The 12,926-nt window shown below is 42.6% G+C and overlaps 1 protein-coding gene across 2 annotated transcripts in view; it reads right to left on the bottom strand.

The window, feature by feature from the left end:
• The window catches only part of KIFAP3 (kinesin associated protein 3), a 67,472-nt gene extending 55,123 nt beyond the window's left edge, over positions 1–12,349 (bottom strand). For both annotated transcript variants that reach the window (XM_059478646.1, XM_059478647.1), the window contains exons 1-9: positions 12,197–12,349; positions 8,387–8,518; positions 7,040–7,194; positions 5,903–5,958; positions 5,278–5,419; positions 4,102–4,201; positions 3,247–3,371; positions 2,707–2,805; positions 1,847–2,025 (exon numbers count right to left, since the gene is read on the bottom strand). In XM_059478646.1, the coding sequence (XP_059334629.1) occupies positions 1,847–2,025; positions 2,707–2,805; positions 3,247–3,371; positions 4,102–4,201; positions 5,278–5,419; positions 5,903–5,958; positions 7,040–7,194; positions 8,387–8,518; positions 12,197–12,228 (1,020 nt within the window). In that variant the 5' untranslated portion in view covers positions 12,229–12,349. The remainder of the gene's footprint in view (positions 1–1,846; positions 2,026–2,706; positions 2,806–3,246; positions 3,372–4,101; positions 4,202–5,277; positions 5,420–5,902; positions 5,959–7,039; positions 7,195–8,386; positions 8,519–12,196) is intronic.
• Between the last annotated feature and the right edge of the window lie 577 nt (positions 12,350–12,926).

The raw sequence follows: 12,926 nt of genomic DNA, 5'->3' as shown, positions 1-12,926 counted from the left end.
GTAAAGACATCACCTGCAAAACTAGATTGGGGTAAGCAAACTCACTTAAACTTTAACACATGCAATCCTGCAGCAACTGCCAGTGGAGTCAAAGATAGAGCCAACCAAGAAAGACAGAAAATTGGCACCCAAAAAGAATTTGAGACCTTTCATTATGATTTTCAAATCAACCCCTAGCCAGAAGTGTGCATGTGCTCTCAGAAGAGGCATGCCATCCTACATGTCAATTTAATAAAAGCATGAAAGTCATCTTGAAACATGTATCACTTTCAAATTAAAAAGTGGAATCCAGAAACTGAGAAGTGGTATCAGTTCCTGAGATCATGTTCACTTCACCAGCCAGAAAACACATCTGAACTGGCAAGACTTCAGAAAGTTTTTATCATGTTTTAAGCAACATTTCTGAGCTTTTATTTGACACAATCTTTTAAATGCATTCCTTTTTTTTTTTTTTTTGTACCCCAGATCCTTCTTTGGCCAGAAGGAGGCACATTAAATTACTTGGCATTCTTCAGACTTCTCCATGTACATTACTAGTCTGGTTATAAATAGACACTGAATGAACACTAAGAAAAGAAACTACAGCTCTCCCCACACAGCCCAGTGCAATAATCAACAACTGCCTGGACAGCTTTGATCAGAAACAATCAGATAGCAACAACTCCTACCTCACTGCTTTGAATTTCATATGGCCCTGCAACAGCCAAGGAAAGAATGTGCTATAAATACACATGAATTATTCATTGGTACTCAGAATCAGGTGCTGAACAACTAATCTTGGTTCATTTTGCCTTGGACAGTTTTGTATTACTGCCCAATACAAATATCAGAACATTTTCTCCTTCACTGGTAGCTTTCCTTAATAATACCATGGAGAAAAAAGCATCATCTTTATTATCAGTAAGGAATGCTCACACAGCTGACCTGAAGCACACCAACATTTCCAAAATTGTTAGAACATTCTGAAATCAAATTGATTCAACAACTTTGTTTATCTTTCCAGTAAATCAGGAGGAATGGGGAAAGTGTGCCAGCATATCAGCGGGCTGGAGAGCAAATTCTTATTTTTCTAACCAAGCCCCATATATAAATAAGGGAGATATTGCTTGTCTGCAGTGTTCAGTGCACACGCATGCAAAGGTCCAGTTAATTCACTGCTGCTTTTACACAGATCTTTTCACCTCACAATCTCTGTACACCACTGATCTCAGATTACCTCTTGGATAAAGAAAATGTATAATTTTCATCTAATTAATTGAAATAGAGACACAAAAGTGAAGTCAAGCATCTATTACAGTATCAGTGAAAGAGGTACTTGGCTAGAGTTTGAAGTCACAAAACAAATTATGCTACAATTTCAGAAGTGTAAGACTTCACAAAAAAAAATTATGAAGAATAACTGCCTCCACTTCTTTGGAGGAAGGAACCAAACTGACACAAGAAATAAATAAATGAGAATGAGGAGAATAAATATCTCTCTTCCCAAGTCAATACATGGCAGAAACAACAATATGTTGTCACAAGAGTATAGTCTGGGGGCAGAGTCATGGGCACCACCATAAGCGGGGATAAAACAAGACTCTGAGGTGCTGAATTCAAAATCTGGAATTTTGTGGACCATATTTTGCATCATATTCTCTGTTTGGGATTTCCTCAAAACAGTTTGCAGTAGGTTATGACTGGATGTTGTGCTTTTCTTGCACTCACTTTACTTGTAACAAAACAGAATAATCAGTGCTAGAGATACTCAGTGTGAAAACAGAGATGTTTCCCTCTTCCCTCCAACCACACAAAGTTTTCAGATCTCCAACCTTCCCAGCATTCCGTGGAGTGCTACAAGCCTCACCATATCATTTTTGTTCTCCATGAAAATGCTGAGTTTCTTCAGGAAGGTCACAACGAGGATGAGCAGCTCAAAATTATCGCGGTCCAGAGCTTTCACCAGCATGTGCACAATGTTCTTGTTCCTCATCTTCAGCTCAATGCGAGTGTCCTCAGCCAGGTTGAGCAGCAGGTAAATTGCAACTGGCAAAGGTCAACACAAATCACACCAACAGATCACACCCAACACAACAAATCTCTATTTATACTTCAAGTACTGAAGACAAGACTTTCAGAAGCATTTTGCTCCCTTTTCAATGCATTTTGAAGGAAATTGCCAGTGAATGCCTTTTTTTGGCCTCTTTAAGAAGCATTAAGAACATTCATTCCAATTGTGGCTCTGAAAAAAATTAGAATTATGATAACTAGAAGCTTTTTGTGTTGTGTGATTTGTGTTTTTTTAAATTCCAATTCCAACAGGAAGCAGTAAAAAGCCCCTCTCAGGAAAGGTTTACCACTCGGATCATTTCAATCTAACATGAAGTGTATTTTAATACAAAAACTGGGATAGAATGAAATCTATTCAAAGAGTCAGATACAAGCAAAATTAGGTAAATTTTAAAAAATTTCAAATACCCAACTCCTCCCAAACCAATATAATAAGCAAAGAAGAGTGGATCACTTTTGCTTTTCTACTGACAAAAGGTTTTTAAAATTATTAATAATGTCAAACAATCTGATTAAGTATTTGTCTTTTCCCTGTTCTTGGGCAACACTCTTCCATACTCATCCATGTTTAAGACATCCTGGTTGTAAAAAGAATCCCAGAGGATCCCTCAGCCATGTTTACCCACAAGAAAATAATTTGCTATTTGGATTTGGTACCTCTAAGCAGCTGCTCCTGCTTGACAACCAGCCCTTTGTATTTCTTGTAAGTTTTCTCAGAGTCCTTCTTCAGGGTTTGATTTTCAGGATCTTCATCAAGTGAATTAGAGAAGTTAAGGAGTTCAGAGAAAAGTGATGCAGGCTAGGTGACAATTGTCCTGGAAAGTGTTTCTCAATCACCAGTGAAAAGCAAGGGATCTATGGAATACCCAGTGCCAAAACTCTCCCTCAGCACCAGCTGCTACACCTGCAATCCAGGCCAGGATATTTTACACCCTACTAAGCAGCACAGATGTTCTAAGACATATTGCTGATAAATTTTTTTTTTCCTTGTGTTGCTTTAATAGCTTCAGTTTAACCTCTTCCACATCCCAAAATCTTCCCCCTTGGTCTTTCTCATATCTGCAATTATATTTTGCACTTTCTGGTAAATTCTGCTGCTTTCACAGAAGGTGTTGTGCGCTCATCTTGTGTAACCCAACAACACTCATCAAGACAAGTCAGAAGCCATCAGGCTACAGCAGAACATCAAAAGGATATCAGCTTTCTTCTTTTTAGCAAGTTCTTCCTGCCAAAGCTCATGTCTCTTCAGTTCATGGTCTATGATATTCATACACAGAGCTCCAATTTTGTAATGTGTGATTATCCCATGAAACTGAGAGAAACTACATTGAAGAAATAATATTTGTGAGGAATATCTACTCCATATCTACTGTGACATCTATGGTAGTAATAGTGCACCACATCCAATATTAAAAAAGGTATTTACAGTCTGCCCCATTAAAGCACTCTCCTATTGGAAAATTATTTCAAAATAAGAGCAATCCCTGAAAACATGAATATTTTCTCAACTTGTAGAAAAATAAGGAATAGTTTGTTGTTCCAGATCAAAATAAAAACACATTTCAATTTTTATGCATAAAGGAAAAGGTTTTCCCCTCAGCCCTGCCTTCCATTCTGCAAGTGCTTCAGAGCACTCTCCTCATCAGAAATAGAGACCTAAAATCAAGGTAAATGCAATTTCTGCTTGAATTATTTCTAGGCAGGGTATGCAGAAACACTGGCATAGCTAAATAAGAGCAAGTGCTCACTTCAGTTTTGAACAGTTTCCTCCCTTAGGTGTGCAGATGGAAATTAGAGGTGGCAGCTCAGCCACCTTTCATTTCTGACACAAAGCTATGAGTCAATCTTTACTAGCTCCTTCCCAGCTCCCTTACAAACTGCCCCATCATGAGAGTTCTTTTTGTTTTAAGTGATAAAACTGAGGCACAAGCATGTTTCTGTCTGTTCTTCCTGTTTCAGTGAAGTTTTGTAGCACAGAGCAATAAACAAATGAAAAGCCACTAAGCAGAGCTACATTCTTTATGTTCCTAAATCCAGGGACTCTGCACTCACCTTGAAAAGCAGAAGAAAATGTAAATTATATTGGTAGCCAGTTCAATGCTTTGTTTCCAGTCTTCCCTCAGCACTCTGGCCAATGCACCCAGGGCAGTTTCTGAAGTGAAACAAGATTTAGAGAAGCATCAGCATTTTGTGTCCCTCCTTTTTAGCTTGTGAGCCTCAGAATTTGAAAACATCTATCAGTTTTCTAGTGGAACACTCTCACAGGTGTCTTACTTTAACAGGCAGCACTGCTCACCAGTTCTGTTTGGAGGCAGTACCAGAGAGTGCCCTGGGTGGTCAGCATGTCACAAACCCTAGAAGCAGCAGCATGGAAGGAAAGTGCAACCAAACACTGAATTCATCTCAGAACTGCCACTAACCTTCAGATTTTGTGGCCTCTGCCAGCTCTGTGTTGCACACTACATTGTGTCCCTGTGTTTTAGCCATTTTCACTTTCAAATTCCCTTTAAATTCTGCCTGGACAGACAATATTTCTCATCCCTCTTTCCATTTATTTTTCCCCCTGAATCTACTTCATATTATTTAACAATTTGGTTGCTCCTTGTCTTATTTAATTTCACTTTTCCAGTCATGCTCCCCTAGCTAGTCTCTATTCACGTTACACCTTGATCACAAAAGCAGCAACTGGGAACTTGAAGCACTAAATATTTTCAACAACTCTTAGGGACAAGCCATTATTTCATGGCTCACTATTCCCATCCCATCTTCTGTGGAGACACTGCAAGATGGGCATGTACTGAAGTCATCAATACATGAGGGTAAAAGGGCTCAGCAAAGAGACAAAAAGGGCAAGGAAAGAAAATTTAAAAAATTAACTCATGTCAGCTTGCAAATTCTCTTTTCAAGGCAAGTTCCCTGATCTACAGAATACACCAATACATTCCCATCTCCAGCAATAATGCCAGCTGGAGTTAATTGAGCATCAAAATAACCAGGATCAGAAAAAAAATAGCTGAAGCTCTAGAGGCCAGGAGGATTTCAGTATTAGCCTCACCTAAGACCAGTCTGAGCAGAGAGACCCAACAGAGCTTTGATGGTCACCTTATTATATACAGAGAAACAGAGCCTAGCAAACTAAAGAAAACCCCAAATGAAAGGTGAGCTACTTTTCCCTGGACACAAATGAACAGCACATTAAGAGAAATTACCACTGGGTTTTAAAATTACCATTTATAAGCAGCTCTTCCAAATTATCAGGATTCCTGGCCAGCTGCAGGATGAGGGCAGAGCCCCGCACCTTGTCAGGAATGTCCTCGTACAGTAACTCAATGTACTCATCCATGTCATTGATGTTGGCAACTTCATCAATCTGAAAGCAGTCAGAGAAAGGCTTTCACTGAGAGACGGGGCAATTCAACACCAGCAATCACAATTCAGTTGTCACACTAAAGGACACTCAGCTTCTGAGTACAGATCTTAGGCAAAAATGAAATACAAGCTAAAAAATCCCAACACATGCAGAATGACTGCCAATGAACAGCAGGAAATCTGACGAGACGTAATTCCTAAAAATCAAAGGATGCTCAGGATGTCTTGTCTGATGTTGCAGTCCTCACTGTCAGTCCTGCTGTGTGCTATACTTGGAGGGGTAAGTATGCAAGTCAAATATTTTACCCTTTTAGGAGATAATTTTTTCCCATTGTGCAGTATTTCTAAACCAAGTTCTTTGTTTAAAAATCAAGAAGCAAAAAACCCACAAGAATTCAGCATTTCCTCTCCCCTCCTCCCTTTTGTAATTGCTTACTGAAGTAGCAAACAGGGTTTGCATTTCTCTTTTAACATCAATACTTACCTCTGTTCCTTCAAATGGGGGTGGATCTTTTGGCTTGCTGGTTTTCTCTTTCCTTTCTACAAAGAAAAAGATGTGGGTGCAGTTAAGTTACACATAAACACAGATCAAACACATGTCCAGTGTTCTCATAATGAGTTAAATCAAGGTCAAAGTCCTTTGTGTCCAGCTGACCTGCCAGACTAACACAGGTTTCTGAACCCCAACAGTCCTAGGGAGTACAACAAATCCTCAGCTGCCTTTTGACAACTCAGTCTAAATGATCAGTGATAACCTTATCAGCTGGGGAGATGGAGGCTAATAAACCATAGAACAAGCCTAGAACAACAACACTCACTCCCACAGTGAGACATCAGCAGCTTTGATCCTTCTTGTGCCCTTGTGTGTCTTGTACCCAGACACAGAAATGCAGAGTGAAAGAGGGTAAAACCTGCAAAGCTCTTACAATCAAACCCCATTTCTAACATAAATCTTCATTTTAAATTTGTCTCACTAGGAATCCAGTTTGAAAACAAAGCTTACCATTTCAGGGCTGCAAGAAACCTGGGTAACCACAAAGTAATGTAGAATCTTTTGTTAAATATTCAACTGTGCCCTGAGCAGAAAGTTTAAGGTGAACTTAAGACATAAATAGGAGCACCAAGATGGAACTTTAGATGATGAGATGAGAGAAACACCCCAGGCATCAAAGCTTGTGAGGCTCTGAGAGTCTCCAGCTTTACACACAGCCCAAACTGAGCCTAGGCACCCTCTGTACCCTTGCAGGAGGTGATGGCAGAGATCTTTCTAGGAAGATCCCCTTAGAGACTTTTGATGTCACTGAAAATGCAGATTCAATACGATGAGGCTTCACCCAATAGCCAAATCTGTACCTCTCAAGTCCTGCTAAAGCACAAGGCAGCCAGTAAGAAGCATCAATATTAAATGTAAATAATACAATAAATTTGGTTATTTAAAAGGCAATTTCCTGGCTTCAAGATCATAATTGCTTCCAAGGGTGATAAAGATATGTTTCCTACTGTGACCATCCCCAGAGAATTGGTACATCAGGCACACTGGGCTCTCAGCCAGGAACACCTCAGTATTTGCTCAAGGCTGAGGCACCCCAGTCCCAAGCTGCTTTGTTGCTGTATGTTTTACCTTTCCCTGCTGAGGAATCCCTGCGGTTCTGCAGGTAGTACAGCAGCTGCTCCACTTCTCCAAGCTTGGAGGGGTGAATGAGCTTGCATTCTTCAACAACCTTTCGAGCCAGGGAACCAATGTCTGTGTTTGCATTGAGGCTCTTCAGTCGAATTCTGCAACACAGACAAATCTCTTTTCAGTTTTTAAATTTATCTTCAGCCCTTTGATTATGTTTATACAATCAAGAATTTCTCAAAGCAGAAATGATCCTGATACACTCAGTGCCTGTGCCTTTCATGTCCAAGTGGTGCCTCTGAACTCCAAATGCCAAGCAAGTGTCAAACAGATTTGGTGGAGTATAACTGTTCATGAGCTGACAAGCAGCAACATTAAAGGCAGCTGGATGAACAGATCCCTTACAGCCATCTTAGATACAAAAGACAGTAATTGATTTGGTTATACCACATAAAAAGGGCACAGGACCACAAAGGAGTATTGGAGACAAAAAAAGTCCCAAATGAAAGACAGTCCTGGGTGTTTGTCTGCACAGAAAGGTTATTTTGCAGTGCCAGGAGTCTCCCACAGCAGCCAGGTCCACAAGCAAAGAGCAAGAAGAAATCTCTGTGGGCATTAACAACAGGCTGGAAAAAAAAGGAATTCCACCATCATGAAGATGCAAATTATGTTGATTCATCTGATGACAGAAGTATGCTTCTGATATTTTCAAAAATTTGAGACAATTTAAAGACTCTCTTTTCTTTTTCCCTCAACATGCACTCACACAGGCAGCCACTTCAGTTCAAATTTTCAAAAAGAAACCAGTACAGAGATAAAACCCCCCTAGAACAGATCCAACCTTGCAGCTTGAAAGATGAAGTTAGGATAGTTCTCTCAGCTTTTCCAGTGGGGAATATTTTAATGGTCTTGAAAGAAATTACCCAGGCAAAATTGAAATGCAGAAAAAGCAGTGAATTCACTGGTTGGGCAGATGAAAACAACAGGAGAGGCAACAGCTGGAGCACAAGGCTGTCAGGAGGTTCAATGGTACTCCTTGCTCCAACATGAACTACATTTGCACAGGAAACAATAACTTTTCTCTGCCTCAAATACCCATCATGTAAAACAGAAGTCATCATTTTCCTTTACAAAACACCTCAAAGGACATGGCTGAAAAGCAATTCACAACGTGTGTTTCAGATGTTAACCTTCCCAGGCACCTGTTATTTCCCGGCTTTGAAACCCTCTGCTGCTCCAGCACTAAGTTCCACAAAGATTATAAACTACAATTTCTCAGAGCAGGTGGTACTCTGAGTTATTGAATATAGAAAAATTGAAATAAAATATCAGAGCTTGCTATGACCTTACATTTTCTGACATTCCTTGCGTTCCCCCAGCATGGGGTCTCCCAGCTCTCCCAGAATTGTTGCTTCCACTTCATAATGGACAATGAGGGCTTTCTCAGATGGATGCACATCTATGTTACCTCCTTTTACCTTCCTGCCATAAAGGGAAAAAAACAGATTAAAGGAGAAGCTCAGAAAACACATCAGAGCAGAAATCAGGTACCTGCTGTGCAGACCCTAAACCCAAGTAGTGCTTGGGTTGCATATTCCATCCCACATAAATGTACCAAAGCCTGGTGCTAGGGGCATATTCTTGGTTACTGCCTGGAGTACAGAAATATCCAAGCCCCTGGTAAAGCCTCACTCACAGAAATGAGGAAAGAAATCAAAGTTATCCTATTCCATATCAACATAATGAATAAAAAGATGCATTTCACCAAGCAGGTGAATTTCCCAGTTGGTTCCCCATTACCTTGTCAGTATTGACAAATCTTGGTCTAATGCCCTTCACTTAGTGCAGTGCTCTACAAATGGAATTTTTTTGTCATTCTCTTGGCTAACTCCTAGTAGTTACAATTCTCTGAGACTGAATTACAGATAATTTGTATTTCAATTGAACTACTGTCTTTTGAAACACAAACCTGTTCTTCACCTCATTGTGCCTGCTGCCAGGCTTGAGGGATTACAAAAACCAAGAGCTGCCATCAAAAGCAATAAATCCTGTCTGCCTGCTTTTCTACAGCTACAGATCCTTGGGAGAAGCATTCTGGGCTATGCCAGTGCCAAAAGGGCCTGTCCTGCTCTCTCCTCCTTGTGCCAACAATTCTGTGTCCATGCAGATCCAAGCTCCTGAGGAAAGGCTCACATGGATGAAGACACACCTCATTTCTGTTTTCAAGCAGTGGCAGAACACATCCAGAGAATACAGGGACCTATTTTTATTTCTTGGTAAAGATGACACTTGTCCCTTGTCCACTTGGTACAGTCATGCCATAAACCAGGCTGCTAAACACTGCAAATTAAAACCACCTCCAAAATGTAGGTTTGGCTTTTGGGATGTGGAGTGGGTTTTTTGTTGGGTGTTCAGGTTTTTGGACAGATCATGTCCTTAAAGAGAATTACAAGTGACTTCACCAGTGGTCATATCAGCACCTAGGAGATAGCAATGACATTGGGTCAATTAGATCAGGAAAAATTACTTTAACCTCATAAAGTTGGAAATGTCAGCAAATCCAGATGCAGCCTGTGCTGTAACCATTGTCAGCAGAAAATGTTTGAAATGTGTCTCCATCTAATCAGCTACCCTGGCGTCCAGTTTTCCTTCTGCAAGTACAGCTGCAAAAAATACCTTTGTCTTGAGATACAACTGCAAAAAATACCTTTGTCTTGAGATACAGCTGCCCAAAAACCCCACAAACCACAGAAAGGTCAGAAAACCAAGAGTCTAGAAAGTCTTGAAAGGATATAAAGCTACACAGAGCAAACAAAAATATCTCTCTGGTGCTGGAGAGTAACATTTTCCATGAAAGCATAGCAAAACTCCCTTTATGACTTGAGATTTTTTGAAGAGACTTGGTTTGTTCCCCTTTAGCAGTACCTTGAAGCAGGTGTTAATGTTTTTATTTCAGAGGGATAGATGGGTAAACTGAAGAGCTTAGAGCTGCAGAGATTTTCTGCCCTCTCACACTGACACACACCCTCTCTGCCTGAGCTATTTCTGAGCTAATGAAGTCACAAATCAATACACAGCCAAGCTCCCTCTCTGAAAATCCTGCCTTGTGAAATGCTTGAGGACCTGCACTAAAATGTACTCCGCAGCCACTGAAATTGGTTTTTATTTGGAAAACACTGCATTCAGATTGTCAGCATCACAAGGGAAATCTTCATTTACAGAAAAAAAATTCCCTCAAATCTACAAACACATTTACTGATTTTTCCACACAACCTGAGTCTGTAAATCACCTCATAAAACATTTGAAACTGCAAATATTATAATGAGCAGAAACAGCAATGCACTGGGGAGCTCTCATGCACATCAGCCTGTCCTTTCACTCCACTGCTTGCTTTGTCAACAAGAACCCAGCTCAGTTCAAGCTTTAAAGAGGAAGGCATTTTTCCACAGACAAAAGCTGCAAGCTGAGCTCACGTAACCAAAGCTGGAGCGTTAATATCCTTTATTAACTGATTCCTTTAGAAGGAAAAAGCAAAAGCAAACTGTCCTAATGAAAAGTGGCACAAAGCACACGTGGGTAAGGCTGAAAATACAATAACAGATCCCAGCAAGTGAGGCTGGGTGGGAGGGGGAGTGCCCATGCAGGGTGACAAAGGGGAACAGGGAGCACAGGAGCACCAGACTTGCACACCACAAACAGATAGGTTTGGGTTTGTGCTCCCAAAAAAGAGAAACAACTACACCTGTTGCAGGGATGACTACAAAAAAAAAAAAAAAATTCCTACAAAATGGCACAAACTGAACAGGTAAGGCTAAAAAAACAGGCACTGCTCTAAAGTTACAGCTGTTGATTTAATTAAGGGTGGCATTTGATCTTTACCCATCATGACATTGCTATGACAGAACTGACATGCAAAGATTATTATGCAGTTTTTCCCCTGCACTGTTTACAAATATGGAGCTTAATATGTGGCATGTAAGGGGAAAAAAAGTAAAACCTAGACAGTCTAAACAGGAAATTCTGCAAATACTAATAAATGGAAAGGAAGTAAAAAACAAGAGCAGGAACTCCTTGGGATTCAAGACAGGATGGATAAAATCACCAGTATGACAGGAGGAAGTGACACTGCCCATGTGTGACACATGACATCTGGACAGAGGCCTGGATGAGCTGGCATCTTTTGGGATTGATTCACTTTTGCTCTGAAACAGCTGACAGAGATCCAAGAGCTGCCAGTTCAGGCCCTATTCTTTATGCTGACTGGTCTCACTGCCAAACAGATAAAAGGCACCATTCATTTATCACACCTGCAACACCAAACCCAGATCATACACTTTACACCCCACAGTTACCTCTTCCATTCACACCACCTGCCCTGCCCAATCTGCCAGGCCATACTGTTGACATCTCCTCCGAATCACTCTCCCTGCTGCTCCTTGAACCTGGCCTTACTGTCTCATATCCCGTCCCTGATCCCCAAAGCAGCCACCTGCACCTGATACACAATGATCCCCACCACCCATCTCCTAATAGCACCTATTCTCCTTTCACCCTGCTGTCACTTCAGTGCCCCATCCCAAACACACCATAAAATGCCACCACAGCCACCCCCAGGCCAGAGCACCCTCCAAATCCCTCTTTCTCCTCCTCAGCAGCACCCACCCCACCTCTCTGCCCACGCTGCCTTTGTAACCTTCACTCATCTTTAACCTTCCCAATGCTCATCCAAACCTTGTTCCCAACAGAGTGGGGCAGGCTGAGGGGGGACGGCCCAAACAAATCTGTCTGCCATTCCCTCACCCACCCCACCCCAGCTTCCAAACCAGCCCCTCCTCACTCGCCATACCTCCACCCACCCCATCATCACTCACCCAAAACACTCCATTGTCACCTCCCCAATCTCCCGTCCATCCCCAAGCCAGTCCTCACTCCAGCCTCAGCCTCACACTCCACCCCTCAGCTCCCCCATATTCCCCTGCAAACACCCCGCAACACCTGTGCCGCGCACCCCACAACCTGACACACTCCATCCACCCTCGGCACAACCTGCCGCGCCCCAACCGCCGCGACATCCCCCCCGCCCCCCCCCCCCCCTCCCCTCACCCCGTTCATCCCCCCGGCACGAACCGCCGCCCCTCGTGCCCGTCCTCCCCGGTTACCTCTTGAGGTACCGGGCGTCCTCGCCCTGCATGGCGGCGGTGAGGGGCGCTCAGGGGCCGTGAGGGGACGGGATGGGGTTGGGGGGGGCGGCCCGGGCAGGGCGCGGCCCCGCGCGCGCGGTGCTCGTTACCAGGGAGAGCGCGAGCCCCGCCCCGCGCATGCGCGCCGCCCTCACTGACGCCCCCCCGGCCCCGCCTTTGCCTCCCCGTTAGCGCCCCCTGCAGGCGCGGGGGAGGCGCTGTCCCGCCCGCTGCCGGCCCCTCACGGCACGGAACGGCCCGGCTTGAAATAAAAAAGTTGTGTTGTTGTTTTTTTTTCCCCCTAAATATGTACGCAAAAGTTAAGTTTATAAGCTTGAGAAACGCTGCGTTTCTGGGCGTCGATATGATTCAGATTATTAGACACTTGGCTGAGAGTGAAAGGTGACCTGACTTCAGGACAGTAGAAGCAGGTGGATTGGTGCCCTTTACTTAGTCTTCTGTGTTTGTTTAATTCCTAATTATTTTGAAATTGATATCACTGCCACCTCCTGCCAAATTATCAATTTTTTTTTTATTAATCAGCGAGTTGTTTTTGGTCAGAGGTGATTCAGCACACTGCCAGCAGCAGGACCTGAGGGAGAATCTCAGAACATTCACAGAATCACAGCACGGCTGGGTTGGACAATCTCCAGGGCAATCTCTGGAGATTGTCCTGGCCAAGGCAGAGTCACCACAAGCAGGTGACACA

This window comes from Ammospiza nelsoni, chromosome 9, assembly GCF_027579445.1.
Source record: "Ammospiza nelsoni isolate bAmmNel1 chromosome 9, bAmmNel1.pri, whole genome shotgun sequence".
In the NCBI taxonomy this organism is placed as follows: domain Eukaryota; kingdom Metazoa; phylum Chordata; class Aves; order Passeriformes; family Passerellidae; genus Ammospiza; species Ammospiza nelsoni.
This window is presented reverse-complemented; position numbering and strand designations above follow the sequence as displayed.